This window comes from Leptodactylus fuscus, chromosome 5 (assembly GCF_031893055.1).
Source record: "Leptodactylus fuscus isolate aLepFus1 chromosome 5, aLepFus1.hap2, whole genome shotgun sequence".
In the NCBI taxonomy this organism is placed as follows: domain Eukaryota; kingdom Metazoa; phylum Chordata; class Amphibia; order Anura; family Leptodactylidae; genus Leptodactylus; species Leptodactylus fuscus.
The window spans coordinates 20169693-20188931 of record NC_134269.1 but is presented as its reverse complement, the minus strand read 5'-3'; the positions used below and the strand labels follow the sequence as shown (position 1 = coordinate 20188931).

The window sequence follows — 19239 nt, the reverse complement described above, 5'->3', positions numbered from 1 at the left end:
TCCTCAGACCCAGAAAATGGTGATAGGGCACCTGAGAGACCTCTATTGACTGGACATTTGTTGGAGTATAAGTGCATTGATATGTGCCGGCCTTTTAAGTGGCCAAGTGTTGGCATGTGACATCTCTGTGAAGGAACACCGAGGGGTGGGAGAAGGAACTAGATGACCATGGTCCTTACTTTACAAAATAAGCCCATGAGGTTCCCCAATATATTGGCAATGTGGAGTGAACCTTGCTCCACATTTTCTGGGACTTCCCTTACCTACTGAGATTTTTTGGAGGATGTCCTCTACTTTCTACAAGTCCTTCCACATACAAGTTCGCAAACCTCCAGCCATGTTTCTCCTGCAAGTCTTTGACCATTTCTCCCCTTGAAGATACATCAAAATCAGTAACATCTTCTGAATTCTGCAAGGTCCTGTACTCTTGCCCAATGTAATTCTACCTCTCCCACTAACCCGCTTGGGTTCATAAGGTTCAGGAGAAGCTTATCACTTATCACTTTTTTTTTTTTCTTTTCCTTTATTGCTCTTTTCCTATACACAGGCACAGAGTATATACGGTAAGTAAAACTTCCGGTAATTCTTGTACCTACTCTGAATATACCACTGACGTGATCACGCTAAAAGCTACTCTATTCTTACTCTACCTCTTTCCTTTGCGCAGGAACATAAAATTTTCTTGTCTTTCATTAATTCTGACGTAAAAAGAATATTGAGATACTGTATTTAGACCACTGGGTAAGAGACTGTCCAATATGGCAGATCTAGTGTGGTGTTCCTTGTATGCAGTGCATAGTCGTTCGTAGTCGTGCATACAGTCGTTCAAGGTAGAAAACGCGCAGAACTGGCCATAGTCACGGGCAGTTGGAGGGAACAAAGGCTAGCCTGTTTGGTCCAGTCTCACAGAAGAGTTTTCGAAGCAGAAGTTGCTGTTTCTGGTTATGAAGGTATAAGATCACACTGTTACAGGCATGTGAGCACCAGAGCTGGAAACTGGAGCATGGGCTGATGAATCATGTTTTCTTTTGCATCATGTGGATGGGCAGCTGTCTATGACTTGCCTACCTGAAGAAGAGATGGCCCTAGGATGTACTATGGGAAGAAATCTAGCTACGGTAGTTGTGGCACTGGCAATATTCTGCTGAGAAACCTTGGTTCCTGAAATTTATGTGAATGGTCCTTTGCCATGTACCAAGTACCTAAACAGACCCAGTACACCCCTTTGTGGTAACAATCTTTTCTAATAGCACTGTCCTCTTTTTGCAATATTGCAAAATCTATTCAGAAATGGTCTTAGGAACATTACGAAGAATTTAACGCGTTAGCCTCCAAATTCTCCAGATCTCAACCTGATCAAGCATCTGCTGGATGTGTTACAAAAATAAGTCGTATCCATAAAGGCCACACCTCACAAATTACAGGACTTAAAAGATCTGCTGCTAACGTCTTGGTGCCAGAAACCACAGGACACCTTCTGAGGTCTTGTCTCAACAGGTCAAGGCTGTTTTGGCAGCAAAAGGAAAACCTACATAATATTAGGTTTTTATGTGTTTTGCACCTCTCCCACGTACAGTGACTGCACACGTGTGCCCACTTCTCGGCTAAGGGATGCCCCAGAAAATACCCTTAAGAACCCAGTCTTATGTTGAGGCACAAAATATGCTCCAAATCCCTCTGAAATCAATGCTATGCTGCATAAAAATGCTTCCAAAAACACGCTTAAAAATGGAGCTGCTGGGGGGGACGCCTCAACTTGACAGGTGTCACGCTAGTTTTCCAGTGTGAATCATAATAGAAATCTATGGGTGTTCCTAACTGGTGTAGATTTCCATTCTGGCGCTGTGACGTCCGACTGATTTATAAGGAGCCGCTTAATAAATCTTTCCTTCCCTTCGCCAATCGGGCCCTTTATAAAGACTGGCATATAATAACCCACTCTTAATAAATCTGCCCCTTTATATACACCAAAACCCTCTTACACTCCTATATATCTGCAAGAATAATGAAGTTTATAAACTGCACCGTTTTTCTGATGAAAAGTTGATCATATCTCATGACCTTTTTATATCTCTGTGTGGTATCCCACTAAAAAGCCACAATACTGAACCTGTGATAAACGTTCAATTCACACGGATACTTTTCTGCATGAACACATGCAGATTTGGACAACGTAAAACTGAAAAGGCGATGTTGGATGTGAATTTTCAGCTGAGAATTTTCCACTGATATCAATGGAAGAGCCAACATAATTGTATCTGTATTAAAGATCTGAGAAACCAATCCAATATGGATCTGTACTAGGAATTGTTCAGATCTACAGTGAGTATGAAAGCCTCCGCCACAGATCCCCTCAGCGTGTCTGACAATAAAATGACAGAAACCTGCCAGATCCCATTATAGGCAAAGGGGTCCAATAAATGCTGTTGGTGGCCATCGCGTGACGGATCCGGAACTGTTGTTATTCTTGTTCTGCTCCTATAATGGAGCAGAAGATCAGGCTAAGGGTGCGTTCACATGTGTGTCATGTAATCCATTCTTCTCGACTGTCGTAGGAACAGAAGAACGGATTAAAAAAATAAAGGCGGGTCTGTCTAATGACAGGTAATAAGGGCTCGTGAGGGACATCATTGATTATAATGGGGTTCATCCTGTATAAGTTTTTTTGTCCGTGGCATTGCCAAAAAAGTTGGACTTTTCATCTGTGTCTGACGGACTCCGACGCATATGCGAGCATAGCCTCTGTGGTCAGAACATGTAGCACTCCGATCCTGGGTTTGAGTCTGACCAAGAACATTTGAAAGGAGTTTGTTCTCCACGTATTTGCGTAAGTTTCTTTCAGGTTCTCCGGTTTCTTCCCACACTCCAAAGACATACCGATAGGGAATTTAGACTGAGAGTCCTTCTTGGGACAGTAAGCGATGACAATATTTGTAAAGTGCTGCAGAACACGTTGCCCCTATACAAGACAAAACTGAAAAGCTCAGCTCCATATTTGCAGAAAAGAGGATGTTATTGTGGAATGTGTATGAAAGTATAAAACAAATCCAACATGGACAAATGTGTGCGTTGCGGAAAAGCGCACGCAACTGACTACAGACAGAAACGGTTCTGTTATTTTCTAGATACAAATTGAATGTTTTTTCACATGTTGTGTGAACTAGTTCTTATAATAACCACCGTGATTGTTTTACAGATTCACAAACCAAGCACATAAGGGCACGGTCAGATCATAGCCACATGCATTATTTGGGTTCCTTACGATAAGTTCAATGTGTGTGAAGGCATTCGAGGTATGCAAAGTGGGAGTGCCCGGGGTACCTATAGGAAATGAGTCAGCCCCTCGGGGTGTGCCAGGGCCAGGCATAGGGAAGCGCTTGTCTATGTCACATCATGTGTTGTAAACCCCGCCTCGTTGGGAAGTACTAGCCATCTTTTAAACATCACACCACTCTTAGTCCCTGCCCACTACTAGTAGCAAAAGGAAAAAAAAAAAGCAAATTAATTGAAATTCACCCAGGGTTGTCCTGGCCAGTTTGCAATTTGCACCAGAGGTGTGTGCATCCCCCTGGTCCTGGGCATAAGGAAGGGGAGTCCTGGGCTCGGCATTATACATATATATACCAGGGAGCACCTTCTAGATTCACAGGATCATATCTGCAAAATTTATCAATTATGGGACCGGCTAGGATCTCGGAGATCTGTTTGATGCTGCTGTTATTACATCTGACATCTGCGTTCACAGGTAAGTGCAACACATTGAACATATATATATATATATATATATATATATATATCCATTTTGCTATATACTTGTCTGTATGGGAGGCTCGTACAGTGCTGCAGAATAGCTTGGTGCTATATACGGTATAATATATATATATACTGTATATCCATCTTGGTATATACTTGTCTCTATAGGAGTCCTATGGCTTGTACAGCGCTGCAGAATATGTTGTTGCTATATATGTGTGTGTGTGTATATATATATATATATATGTATATATATATACTGTATATCCATCACATGTCTGTATAGGAGCCCTATGGCTCGTACAACACTGCAGAATATGTTGGTTCTATATATACTGTATATCCATCTTTATATATACATGTCTGTATAGGAGCCCTATGGCTTGTACAGCGCTGCAGAATATGTGTATATATATATATATATATATATATATATATATATATATACTGTATATCCATCTTGGTATATACATGTCTGTATAGGAGTCCTATGGCTCGTACAGTGCTGCAGAATATGTTGGTGGTATATATATATATATACACTGTATATCCATCTTGATATATACATGTCTGTATAGGAGTCCTATGGCTCGTACAGCGCTGTAGAATATGTTGGTGCTATATAAATGAGAATGTATTGGTAATATATATTACGTAGACGCTTCTTACGTATTCGCGTTTCCTCAGATTTTGTAGGATTTCGCCAGCAGGTGCATTCTCTGTCTGATGTATATTATTCTGGTGGAACTACAAGTCTCAGCAGGCCATGCTGTCTTCCTTAGCTATAAGATAAGCTATTTTTTCCCTCAGGTGTTGTGATAGGAGTCTTGTCAGCCATTACTGGGGGTATCCGGAGGGGGGGGGGGACATCTTTACCTCAGATAACCGCTGTATGATAATAAGGTGGGGTGGGTGGGGGTATCTGAGGTAAAGGTTACCTATGGCAAAGCAATAACAAACACTGCTACGGCTATAGGTGTAATCACCTGTCTATACTATCGCTGGCTATCACATTATCGCGATATATTTAGAAGGTGACTGGTACTCGGCAGCGCTGACATTTACAACCGGCATTTTTCCCTTCACACACGCACTGAGGGACGATCCTTTTCTAGCCACGCCCACGGGATGAATGGGCCGCCGCTCTTCCGTCATCTGATTGGGCAACGTGAAATCTGCCGATTGCGAGCCCCCGCCCTCGGAGCCAATAGGAAAACAAGAGGGCGGGGCTAGATGGGCGGTTAACGCTAGAGTCATCTCCTTCTAGGAAGGTTTTTCCCGCCCATTTCATGTGAGGGGAGGATGAGTGCGTCACTGGTCTTCCCTTAGATGTGTGTGGGGCTGAGGCCCAGGGTGTGGTGGCCCCGGCTCAATGCTTTACGATAAGGGCTGTTACGCACGTCCATTGCTTCACAAAGTCATGGCCCCTGAGCTATGGTTATGTGTTTTATATATGTAGATAGAGTGCCATACAGGTGCTGAGGTAAATGTTGGAAGACATGAGGTAAACATGAAGCCTCCACCTTCCTGTACCCTGAGAAAAGTTTTAAACTTCACTTTGGGATACTATCCCTTAAGGATCTGTTGACATTTGCTTCCGTCGACAAAAAATCGTGAACGCACAGCTTTTATGGCCATTGTTCTGATCCGCCAATGCTAGTGTATACCTAGCATAAGGCAAGTGCAACATGGCGACACATCACGTGACCAAAGACCACATTGTGGCGCAAATGGTGAACAGGGTCACGTTGCGACTCAATTTACCGCGACATGCAGGTTGCAAGAACCCATCAGGTGTGGATCGTGAGCAACCGTTGGGCCATGAGATTGTCACATTTATTAGGTAATGCTATAATGAGGGTTTGGGCGCTTATGTTGCCAATGATAGGCCTCGAATATCCGTAGTTTTAGACCCCATGATAATCGCTAACGACCATCTAATTCGGTTCAATTGTTACCTTTACTAAAGCGTTTGTTACTGGCTTAAGGAAGCGAGGGCAACCCGGCGCAGTTTTGCATCGCACAAACCTGAAAATGGGACAGATTTGAGGATCAATGTACATATCGCATTCATATGGATGTAAATATGTAAACAATCTTCAAACTACCCCCCCCACACACACACACACACACACCTTGGGGCATCATGGCGCAATTTTTTGCGTTTCGCGCAATTTTTGCGTCATGTGGTCCCGCATATGGGATAGATTTGAGGAAGAAGTCGATATGATTGAGTATTGAGGTTATTACACGGAGAAGGAACAGTGTACATATCATGTCCTACTTTGGCGCAGCATGGTGCAATTTTGAGATGGGTGCTTGTGTATTTTTTTACGCTTAATAAATAATTTGCACGGTGCCTGTGATTTTATCACCATTTTTGTGTCACCCCCTAACCTGAATATGATATAGATCTGAGGAGAAAGTCAATGCGATTAATATATTATAACATGGAGACTTCCATAGGGGTAATTTTTTCGTATTGTGTCCATATGGACATAAATAAACATTAGAATGACCCCTAGGATCCAAATTACGACCATTGTAGAATGTCACTTCTTCACCCAAGGTCCACTATTTTAGTCATTTTTCGTACAAACTCTAGACGCCGTTCGCATAGCGCAAGTTTGCACCAGGTCTACTAGTTGTTTACAGCCATCTCATGGGAAATTTAACTACATGACTCGTACGGTTTTCATCACTTATAGGGTAGTGATAAATGAAAGACCGAATTCTAAAAAATTTCCCCATGACTCAATATGAGGTTTCCAGATATTAGTACAAAAATAAGATCAAGTTGGAAGATAATCTTCATAAATATGGTCCGCTTAGCAGTCCCAGTACTTTATACTGACTTCTGTCTCTTTCGTCGGTGATGAGATATTTACTAATATAAGAGGGCACCCCATCTCAATATGGTCTCTAAGTGGACAGCCCCTTTAAATCCAGTATCGACTAGTAGTGTATTTCCTTCTGCATTGATCCCTTATAGTAACCAACTGAGATTCTTCAGTTCTTCTTTAATATCAGTCTTCTCCTAGCAGTCCACGTTGCAGCAGCTTTCTCTATGCCATGCTGTCAACACTAACGTCTCGAGGAGCCACACCCTGTAGCGCTGAAGCTTCTGTTACAGACTCTGACCGAGCCTGTAACTTATCTATGTCTCGCATACAATATATACACTGTTTGGATTCAAAACTTCTGAAAGCCACACGTTACTGCTCTGTTATCGCAACTCGGAATCACCGGAACTTCATTTAAAAGATGCCTTCAAGACGTTTTGTGCTATAGGAAGGTCCTTATATGCTAGGAATATTTCATGTAGGGATAGTTTTAGGGGGATGACAAACTGGGCAGTTACCTTAGGGCCCCCATCTGCTTGGGAACATCTTGAGGAAGGGCTACTTGAATTTACCATTAACCTCTTAAATGCCCAGGACTTGCAGAGATGGTACATTTTATACATTAACTACCCTAGGCCACCAGGAGTTTTGCTATTACATGGAAAAACGATATAAAAAGTAGTGAGAGGGTACCCATTTTCTTAATATGTTTAACCATTCGTAAACTTCATTGACAGTAATTCTTAAAGGGCATGTCAACTTTCGCCTATCCCTGTTAATTACAAAGTCTCCCGCTTGGCTCACTGACTCTCTGGAATCGTACCATGGACAACCCTGTACAGGGCAAGGGCTGTTCTTTGCGTTGATGAACCCACTTGTATTAGTCGGGACTGCGTAAAAGGGGCTACGTTTTTCGAAAAAAAATCAGCCATGTTTTTCTAATCTCCTATCGCTCCCTTTAACTCCATATGCTGTAATAGGGGTTATCGAAAGAGGGCAACCACTTTACGAGCTCCGAGAAAAAAGAAACACCTTGTTATCTGGTTTCCTCGAAGAGTGACTCCAGATTTGTATATGTGTTGTATGTTACTGAGTAACTTAAAGGACACCCACGTGAGTCTCATTACAAGTTTCCACACTAGATAAGGAGGTAGAAGTAAAAGTGATGTATCGCAATTACAACGCACGTGCCTATGTCATATACATCTTATCATATTCAGCTGAGGTGAATAGGACATAATGATTGTAAGAAGCCAGCCTGAGTAGTTGAATGTTGTCTTAAAGGGTAGGGTTGATCCGATCTTGAGATTTCAGGATCGATTTTAAAATCTGATCATTTTCCAGCCGATCGCGATCATGAAATTTGCTCGTTCGCTGATCAGGATCCGATCTTTCCCGATCACTCAACCCTAGTCAATGCATCTCTATGGGAAAAGTTACTTTTAGGGTTGAGCCGATCTTGAGATTTCAAAATCTGATTTCCAATAATTTTCTAGCCGTTCCGATTTGCTCGATCGCCGATCGGGATCCGATCGTTTCCAATCCCGATCGCTGAATCCTATTAAAGGGACGTTAAACTTACAGTCTGCCTTGTTTCATTGACTCTTATTGCTATGTGTTGCCAGCTATTCCACCCTGGCTAGAGGCTGACTGTAATTCTGTAGAAATGTTTGACACCGATTTTGTGCTGGAATTTATCTTTTGTTCCCTGCTGCACAGATTCTGTAATATGTATTACGAAATCACAGTCCTTTACAGTAAGTGTCGCAATATATACTATTCGCAGGAACCTATAGTATTGCATCCCCATATTCGGAGTACATCATGGCAATTTTGCAATCTGTACAGATATTTTTGGGGCAGACGATCTTTTTGCCAATGGTGGTTTCCACGTATGTGCTGGGCTTTCCATGTCTGATAGAAATGCTGGATAAAGTTCACGTGTGGGCGATCTTCTGTTAATATTTAAGCCAAATCTATTCGCGTCGCACTTGGTTAGAATCGTAGGCGGTGTAATGTAAGATGGTGTCATCTTCTGAAGCTCTTTAGTGGAAGGGGATAAAATAAAATGCGTTGCCAGGTTCTCTATGACTTCATATAAAGCAACACAGCAGTGGCATGAAGAATGAATCCTGTCTTGTCGAGTCTTTCGTGATGGGTCTTGTGCTTCTCATTTTTATGGCCACACCCCAGTGAACATGAGGCACTTGCGTTTTTCAAATATCTGTGGTTTAGGAAGCTTTGCATTGAAGGGTTATAACTTTGTCCTACCCCCGAAACTCCATTCCCACCATGAAACTGAATAAAAGGGAGCCAAACCCCTGACATAGAGGTGAAATAAGCCAAAGACAAATGGATGGTTTCTGATTTTCCTTTTTTTGGTCCTCGCTCAACTCCCTTCCTCTTCATGTAAGCCCCTAACACTCTCTTTTTACCATACATATAGATATTTAGAAGTGAGGCCGTTCTCGGGCTTGTACAATCTGAAACGTAGAAAAACAAGGCTGTTCTGACTTGTCTTAGGGTGTATTGATGGTAGGGTGTAAGGACGAGTTTCGCTTCGAAGTCGAGGAAGTTTTGGCTCTTGTTCAATATCTTATATTTCCTCCTCCCACACTAAAATGCCTTCATTCCTCCAGAGACTGGAATAGACCAGGCCGACTGTAAGATGGTGGTATGCGAAAGCTTAGCCACTCCTCTGCTAAATGAATGCGCCGTCCTCTCCCTGCCTGGAAATCTTCACCAGATGTATATTGCAGGCTTATATTGTATCATATTCTATATTGTTGCTACGGTTTAGGGTCCCTGTAAATTTGTTAACGAGAAATTGCATTTTGTGCTGCTTTTATTATCGTAATAAACTGACAGACGTGTGGGGCCGTCAGATTTACCTCTAGGGAGGGAATGATGGATAGATCAGTGACGGTACACCTGCCTCTTGTCTGTAGACATTACATCCACCGCCTGAGGCGGTTACCGTGTTCTGTCTCTCATCTTTTATCCCTTAAATTTCTGTAAGGTGCATTCCCTTACCTCATACCGACACACCAAGCTGTAGGTATTGGTAACGTATTGCACTGCAGAGGCCTGAGGCACTGGAGTAGCGCGTTCTAAATATATGTAGACCTAGGAGTCATGTGCTAAATCTTCAGGCATCTACTTTCCCTTTTTATGGCCCCATGTTACGGTTTATATTTACCGTAAGTATGCGGTGTAGTTAGCCTTATATTGATATGAAGTCATAACTCTGATATTTATCTATAACTGGACAGCATTGCTTGGTAGGACAGAAATTCTAAAAAATATATATATATTATTATTTTATTTTATTAATTATTGTTTTTCTTGTAGGGGTCACAAAGTGTGACAGAAACCAGTTCCAATGTGACGATGGGAAATGTATCTCCTACAAGTGGGTCTGTGACGGCAGCGAGGAGTGCAGGGACGGCTCTGACGAGTTTGCACAGACTTGCCGTAAGTGCCATCTCTGGACAACATCCAGACCCTGAAATAAAATGGTGTTGCAATTCAGCGTCTGATACAATTATGTTTTCCCCACCAGAGGATAAAACATGTAGTCCTGACGAGTTCAACTGTGGCGGCAGCTCAAACCGATGTATTCCCAAATCATGGCAATGTGATGGCCAAGAAGACTGTGTAAATGGCTCCGACGAGAACAACTGTGGTAGGTGTTGCATGCTTTATCATTAATGGAAAACCATCGAGATAGTCACAATCTTTAGTTTGTCTAATATAACCCCCTCTTTTTACAGCTCACAAGCCCTGTGCCTCCGATGACCAGTTCCAGTGTGACAGTGGCATGTGCATCTCTCTTGCCTTCGTATGCGATCAGGACAATGACTGCGACGACGAAAGCGATGAAAAATCTTGCCCAGCACCCACCTGTAATCCAAACTTTTTTCAATGCAAAAACTCTACCATGTGCATCCCCAAACTATGGACATGCGATGGAGATCCTGACTGTGAAGACGGCTCTGATGAAGAGAGCTGCGAAGGAAAGGAGCCCATCAAGACGGACAAACCATGCTCCTCTTTGGAGTTCCACTGTGGTAGCGGCGAGTGTATACATATGAGCTGGAAGTGCGACGGAGGGTTCGACTGCAAGGACAAGTCTGACGAAAAGGACTGTGGTACGTAACTTGGCAGAGTCCAAACATGAGCCCTGTAGGTAAACGATAAATTAAAAGAGATAATACTTATATATTAGATAGATAGATAGATAGATAGATCACTGGATGGGGGGCCCCTAGTATATCAGATACTGTATCGTTCGATGACTTACAAAGATGCAAGGCACCTATTTCATGGTTCGTACTGAATCTAGCGAAGACGATACAGTCCCACATCAGAGTTGTCTATTGAGGTCAGACAATAAACTTGGCTTAACTTTAATCCCTTCTTTAATTTCAGACAAACCAACCTGCAGCCCAGATCAGTTCCAGTGTAACAACGGGAAATGCATTCATGGCAGCCGGCAGTGCGACAGACAATACGACTGTGAAGATATGAGCGATGAAATGGGCTGTGCAAACGGTGAGCATGGACAACCTATGACGGACTCCTATTGAGACCCTCTATATGACAAATAGTACTTACAGTCTCAAAATGTTCTCCAGGAGAATTAAATATTTCATTCTCTCCAACCAGAGACAAAATGCGAGGGCCCCAACAAGTTCAGGTGCTCCAGTGGAGAATGTATCCGGATGGACCAAGTGTGTGACTCCTTCTTAGACTGCAGAGACTGGTCAGATGAGCCAATTAAAGAATGTGGTGAGTAAGACTACCATCAGGAGTACCGACCTGTTATCACATTCAAGGTTGTTGTATACTTACTGGTGCCTTCTATTTATTAGGTGAAAATGAATGTATGAAGAAAAATGGAGGCTGCTCTCATATTTGCAATGATCTTAAGATTGGATACGAGTGTCGGTGCTATGACGGATATCGTCTGGTTGGTGGAAGGAAGTGTGAAGGTAAATTGGTGTCTTCAGACTATTCATTACATCGTCAGACTATTCTGTAAAGAATTCGGGGTTTACATAGGTCTCTTTATCCCTTTAGATATTAATGAATGTGAAGACCCTGACACCTGCAGCCAAAACTGCACGAACTTGGAAGGCAGCTACAAATGCGAATGCTATGAGGGTTACCAAATGGATCCCATGACTGGGTCCTGCAAAGGCATCGGTGAGTACAATAGAAGGATTTCTTATAGGGATTGTGGCAGAGGTTCCAGCTTTGGAAGCCATTGGTGGTGACAGTGTTGGAGGAGATTACAACTAACCTAATGTTCTTCATGGTGGCAAATCTGTGATAAGTAGATGAGTTGCAATCCACATAGTGAGAGCGTCCGTTGTGTGTCCGTTGTCCTATTTACGATGTTCAGATGCATTAGGACAACCATATTAAATTTGGATTTTTGCATTCATTTTATAGGAACAGTGGCTTACCTCTTGTTCACTAACCGTCATGAGGTGAGGAAGATGACGCTGGATCGGAGGGAATACACAAGTTTCATCCCAAGCCTTAAGAATGTAGTGGCCCTGGATATGGAGATAGAGAACAATAAAATCTACTGGTCTGATTTATCTCAGAGGAAAATTTACAGGTAACAAGAACCATGAAAACTGTTCTTATCTATATATGTGCCACTGGTTTTGTTTTTCGAAATCCTCCTAGTAGGAGAAATGTAACCATTCCATTCTTACCTCTACAGTGCTTTAATGGACAAGGCTCATAACTTTTCCCACCATGAGACTGTCATCGGTAATGAAATTGAAGCTCCCGATGGTATTGCAGTGGATTGGGTCCATGCCAACCTTTACTGGACAGACTCTTACATTGGCTCCATCTCTGTTGCCAATACTGCCGGGTCCAAGCGCAAAACACTCTTCAAAGAAGGTCTGGTGAAGCCAAGAGATATCGTGGTGGACCCCACAAAAGGGTAAATAGCACTTGTCTTAATATAAATGGTACTCTATGTAGAGCAGCAGGCTCTAGGAGTGACTCTACAGTTGTGGCCCATTTACAACTCCCCGCCTGCCCTGGCAGCATGCTGAAAGTTGTAGTTCTTAAAAGCCTCATCTTATACCTTTGCGATTTCGGTAGCCTCATTAATACCTCCCCTCTTCACATTTGCAGGTTTATGTATTGGACTGACTGGGGTACTCCTGCCAAGATTGAGAAGGGTGGGCTGAACGGAGCTGACAGACAAACTCTGGTGAACACTGATGTGGAATGGCCCAATGGAATCACACTGGGTGAGTATTATTCTGATCTTTATTGGAGGTACACTGCAGGGAATAAGGGGGCGGTTAGTGACTTTAGTGCAAGGTGTCTTACGACGTGCTGTGTATTCGTCTGCAGATCTGACCCATCAGAGACTATATTGGGTGGATTCCAAGTTGCACACTCTATCCTGCATTGACGTTACTGGAGAAAACAGAAGGATGGTCATTGCCGATGAACATTCCTTATCTCACCCATTCGGCCTCACTATCTTTGAGGTAAGTTTTTTCTATTTCCGTTTGCTTTGTCGGTCCTTGCGTATAACATGTAAAAGAACATAATCCTTTTTAATGCCAATTGTACCAAAGCCAAGTACTGTATTCCCCTAAGTGTGTTCTCCCGTATCTGTAGTGCGCTTACACCACTTGAACGGCTTTAGTATTCATACTTGCCAGTACTTTTCCTCTTTTAACATGTTTGTTTTACGTTTTGAAGGAGCTTGTCTTCTGGACTGATATTGGCAATGAAGCTATATTCAGCGCTAACAGGCTGACCGGAGAACACATCAGGAAGGTTGCCGATGGTCTCATATCACCAGAAGATATTGTCCTGTACCACAATAGAGGACAGCCTAAAGGTAGGTAAACCTTAAAGGCTTTGGATACCTTTGCACTTTTTTTGTTGTTTATATTTCCTTCCTAAATGCAACGTTAGACAACTGTCTAAAAATGTCCTACCTGCTGTAGAGCAGTGGTTCTTAACTAGGGTTTGATCGATCCCTAGGCCCTATGCATGGTTCATTTTGTGTACTAGTAAAAATAAATATACCTTGGTCTTGAATCTTGAATTTGGAAATAAATCATATTTGATTTATCACTAAAGAAGGGTTCGGTGAATGTGCATATGAAACTGGTGGGTTCGGTACCTCAAACAAGGTTAAGAACCACTGCTGTAGAGTCTGTGTAACTCCTTCACCTAGCTGGCTATCCTGCTTCTAGCGGTCTCATCTTTCTTTACCCTCCCTTTCCCTTTCTCCAGTGTTAGATATAGCAGATAAGAGGTTGTACACAGCAGATCAGGGGGTAGAAAGGGGAAAGCATCCATGTCTTCAGGGAGGGCAGATTACAAAGACTGTAAATAGGGTGAACTATAGATAGAGCTCCAGAAATCTTTGTTACAGTTATTGGATTGGCCCATAGAACTCACCATGAATGTGCTTATATCTATATTTATAGAGGTGTCTAACTATATGTTAAGTATGACTAATTTGTTTCTGTGTCTATTCTAGCTGAAAACTGGTGCCATTCTCATCTGGAAAATGGAGGATGTGAATATCTGTGTCTACCAGCCCCACATATCAACGCACATTCCCCCAAGTATACCTGCGCATGTCCTGATGGCCAGTACCTGGGCCGAGACATGAGGAGCTGCGTAAAAGGTAGGTGCTGTTAGGAGGAATACACAAGATTATTCTAAGGGAGATGGGCCCGACACATGGATTCTTGTATAATGCCCCTCACCCTTAGATCATGCCCTGGGCATCGATGTATAAACTGAATGCTACACTATAGACTTAAGGATACTTGGAGAGATGCAAAATGATCTAATTCATGTCATTCTTGTCTCTATAGAACCATCTTCAGACGCATCAGTCACCTCACCCCCTGTCATGACAACAACAACTCCCAAGAGTACAACTGTAGCCAAACTTCTCACCACCCCAACAAGGAGGCCGTCAACTAAGCCCCAGCAGCCTACAAGCAGGCCATTAACCACTACAACAACAACAACCACTAGCCAACCGAGCACCACAAAAGCAGCAAGAAGAAACCTCGATTTTACTACAACAGGACGTACAAGTCTTACCACAGAATCCCATCTAGGTACAACTTCCTATAGGAATTATAATACCTGGGTAGAAACATGGAGTCCTAATGTAAAGCTAGGATATGCGGTAACTTGCTGGAGTTTGTACTGAATGGTGTGATGTTTTTTTTTTTACAGAGAGCAAGAACAGTGACGTCAATATGGGCACAGCAGAAATGCATTCACGTACGAACGCCATCTACGCCGTCATCCCTGTTGGTGAGTTTCATTTGCTCTAGTATTTCCAAACTATTTTTTGCCCCTAAAAACAGAATATCTGTTATCCGTGGGGCTGAGTCTGGTATTGCAGCTTAGCAATGTGAAACGCAACCCCATGGACTAAAGTGTTGTCATTTCTGGGTCTTTTTTTTGTACCCTCAACCCCATATAAGACGTATTGTGAAGGCCTAATCTAATAGGGTCACCTTTGTTCCTTGCAGTTATACTCTGCTTGCTATCATTCGGTGGCTTCCTCTTATGGAGAAACTGGAGATTGAAAAACACCAACACCATTCACTTTGACAATCCAGTATACCAGAAAACAACGGAAGACGATGAGATTCACATATGTCGGAGTCAGGATGGATACACCTATCCTTCGGTAAGCATTTCTATTGCCTCATTTTTACACTAAAAGGGATGTTTTTCAGACAATCCCTTTAAAGGGGTTGTCCAGGACTGCGATATTGAGCCGCCTCTTCTTAGACCAGTGATATGACATCCATTGGTTACTTGGCCATGAATGAATGGGACTCAGTTGCAATACCATTCACGGCCACTGTGAAGAGGCCACAACAATCTCATCATACCAAACAACCCCAGAGCTGCTCTGCTAGTCACCCAATCGATATTGGTTAGACCTCCAGCAAACATGCTTATTTTGCAGGGTGGCCACTACAGGGGAAACATAGTATTACATCCAGTCATTAAAACAAATAGCTGCCCATGTAATGCATTGCCAGGCCAGGTCTGTCAATGTGACATCCCCTGCTTTGGTAGAGTCTCCTCATCCTGGTTCGTACACATGGTGGGTGCTGAGTGGGAAGAGCCCCCTTTATGATCTATATAACCTAAAAAGTGTTTGCTGCCTCTTAGTCACCTCCTAAACACTAATTCACATTTCTGTATTTCCAGAGACAGATGGTGAGCTTGGAAGACGATGTCGCTTGAAATCTTAACCAAACGTGCCTATCGCCAAACTCTGCTGCTCAACTATATCAGGGGCAATGACTGCTAAATCCAAAAAACGTACCCGTCCATACAGCGATACCCTCCAGCACAGTCTGGAGTTTGAGATTTATTTTTTTACTTTTTCCCTTTTTTTTTTTGTGTTTTGTTCACTCTACCATTTATACCACTGAGCACCGGGCCCAGAGACTGCAGTGACTATATTTTTGTGGGATTATTTAATGAAGATACCTGTGAAGTTGAAGTCGTGCCATTTTTCTCTTTCCTCGCGCCTCTTACCTGATCGCAAGAATCACTTGTTATACATGAAGGACTACAAGGATGAGGGGTGCGACGCACGGGGAGAGACTGGAGAAATAAAACCGAAATCTACGCACTGGGAGGACTGTGAAGGACCGAATGTGAAGATCCTGCTGGTGCTTAACGTTACGTTTTGCTTGAGAAGCACAAAACCGTTCTAAAAAAAAACACTAAAAAAGAGTGAACTGGAGAAAAAAATGAGGAGAAGCTTGGAAGGAAATGTGGAGGCATCCTCAGGGCGTCAGACATGTTTACTACCTTGAGGTTAATCTCGTGGGTTGGGAATACAGCCATTTTTTTTTATGTACGTGCTGTTCCCTCCTGAGCGACAATGTAGCAAGCCATGAAAGGCCACGAAATCACCCACAAGTGCCTAATCGACTACCACCGTTTGCTTTCCACCCTCTATTTCTCTAAAAGCCAATCCTCCTGTTGCACTTTCTTTGTCTCAAGTGTTTTGTATATTGTTCTTTCGGAGCTTTTTTTGTCGGTCATCACTTTTTTTATTTGCACAGCTTTGATTTCTTTCGCCTGCCTGTATCCGACAGGGTATGATGGTAGTGTAAAAAAATGGTTTTGAGGTATGAAATCTGGGAAGTTTTGGCTGTTTCTTACGCTTTAATTCTTCTTACAATGATAAAAGCTATTCTCAGTGGTGCTATGTACAGTGGAAGACGCTATCGAGCCCCTTGGTTACCACGCTGCCTTAATTTGCAAATACTACTTGAAATATCAACATGGAATGCATTTGAGTTACGCTAACTTTATGCCTTCAGTAACCGTTGACGGGAAAAAAAAGATGGCCGCCATGAAGGGAGTGGATGGTGTCACTTTCCTAGGCATTAGCAATGGGTTGGGGCTACCAGCCATATAGACAGCAGTAGTCAGAGAATCCTGTCTGCTTGTATGGAAATTGGTAAGCAGATTCAGGCCAAAGGCTATCTGTATGTCTATAGGGGGCTGGGCTCATCCTTCATATCCCTATGCATTTTCATTATAAAGTTCCTGTAGTATGGAGAGCTAGTGCTGCTCGGACCCCTTGTAACCAACCGGGGTGCTTTTATAGGATAGGATCACCCATTGATTTTATTAGGTGTCATCTCATACTTTCCACCATGAAAGACATGATTTGTACGCTCTCCAATCTATCTAATTGCAGGACCCCCTTTACCTCCATGTACCCCCATTATCATTAATGTAACCCCTGTCAGATGATTTGTGTTGTCCTATGTCAGGCAGAAAAGCTGAGCTCTGATATAAGGTTAAGATTTGGAGCAGGGCTTCAGAGTAAAATACAAAGTAAGTCCTGAGAGGACTCCTAGGAGAGATACAGAGTCCTGATGACCCCGCCCAGACACAGTGATTGACAGCTCTCCCTGTATCAGTGTACACAGAAGGCTGTCAAACACTCAATTATATAACCCTGTATACTGTATCATTGAGGTTAGCTTCTCTCCCCTATCCTATAAATCACTGAGCTCAGCTTCTCCCCCCTATCCTATAAATCACTGAGCTCAGCTTCTCCCCCCTATCCTATAAATCACTGAGCTCAGCTTCTCTCCCCTATCCTATATATCACTGAGCTCCGCTTCTCTCCCCTATCCTATAAATCACTGAGCTCAGCTTCTCTCCCCTATCCTATATATCACTGAGCTCCGCTTCTCTCCCCTATCCTATAAATCACTGAGCTCAGCTTCTCTCCCCTATCCTATATATCACTGAGCTCAGCTACTCTCCTCTGTCATATCCTGAACTCTGATAGGTCCGCTGACCGGTTTACTCATATATAAATTAATACGCAGTGTTAATTCGCGAAGACGCCATCTCGTTGCCGTCGACAGTTATTGAAGGCGTCCGTCCCACCTCACTCTCCACCACTATAAAGGGCCTTACTTTAACCCTCGCCTCTCCTTTTAGCGCCTAGAAATTAGCCAATCTTTTTAATGCAGTATTGAAATCAAAACTCCCTGCCTGAACCTGTGAAGAGATTTATTTTGCTTTTTGGCTTTATTTTTTTTCTGTGAAGGGTGTAAATATTAATTTCTGTACAGTCGTTTTGCACATATTTGCTGTAAATACATGTACTTCGTTGTATTATGTACGAGGGGGAAAAAAAAAGTTTAATATATAATTTATTTATTTGTAAAATGTCTTTGTTTCGTGTTTTTATTCCTAAATTCAAATGTAAGATTGAAGCGATCCTGGAAAAAAAAATTGGATATCGGACAGATTTTAAGTGTAACTCCATCCAAAATTAATAGGATATATTGTCTGGAGTTTATTAAGTTACAATATTTAAAAAAAATTCTGTTCAACGAACGGTAAAAATCAGTCATTTTGGAGGAGCCATGTTGTCTACAGCAGCAATCTGATTGGTTCCACTTCTCTAACACATACCTGACGTATAATATTTTATTTATTCGTTTTGGATGGAGTTACAAGGGACCCTCCTGGCAAAACACTTTGTATGATTCCTGCTGAGGTCCCTAGGGGGCAGGGCATTCTACAGAATGACTTATGCCCCGCCCCTGAGGAACCTTTAGTTTCTAGAAGTGTTCCTGTTAGACCATATGTGATGGTAATGATGTTATACCTCTTCTGAACACCCGATATATGCAATCACATATTCTATATTGTTATAATTTCACAATGCAGTCGTCAATATGACCGCCTTACATGCTAGAAAAAAATTATCATAAAAATGTTCTAATAAAAATACCTTTATAAATATTCTCTTGTGTAAGCGCATGTTCCATCTCCTAAATAGGGATCACATTGGGGGGTAGTTACTAAACCATCTACTTAATCATTCAGACTGGCCTCGTTCCAATTGGGGGCTTTGTTAAGACTGGCGTAGGAAACACCAGTCTTGAAAAATTCTTCCACTATATTACAGACTAAAACAGATAAAACGGTTTCAATACCAGACACAACCTGCTGTGGCGCTGTTGTGGAAGACAGTAATCCTGTTTTGTCATAAAGTCAATGGAGAGTCTTCATAGGGATCATTCGAGGCCTGAACGCAACTAGATCATTACTA

At 42.5% G+C, this 19239-nt stretch overlaps 1 protein-coding gene across 1 annotated transcript; it reads left to right on the top strand.

Annotated features, from left to right (window-relative positions):
* The first annotated feature begins 3511 nt into the window (after positions 1 to 3511).
* LDLR (low density lipoprotein receptor) lies at positions 3512 to 18877 on the top strand. Its single transcript, XM_075272584.1, has 18 exons — positions 3512 to 3745; positions 9948 to 10070; positions 10159 to 10281; positions 10370 to 10747; positions 11028 to 11150; positions 11265 to 11387; positions 11471 to 11590; positions 11679 to 11804; positions 12054 to 12225; positions 12334 to 12561; positions 12759 to 12877; positions 12984 to 13123; positions 13341 to 13482; positions 14134 to 14283; positions 14477 to 14728; positions 14850 to 14930; positions 15152 to 15312; positions 15846 to 18877. Exons 1-18 carry the CDS (start codon positions 3676 to 3678, stop codon positions 15879 to 15881), a joined length of 2667 nt encoding a protein of 888 aa, XP_075128685.1. The 5' UTR covers positions 3512 to 3675; the 3' UTR covers positions 15882 to 18877.
* Positions 18878 to 19239: the final 362 nt, after the last annotated feature.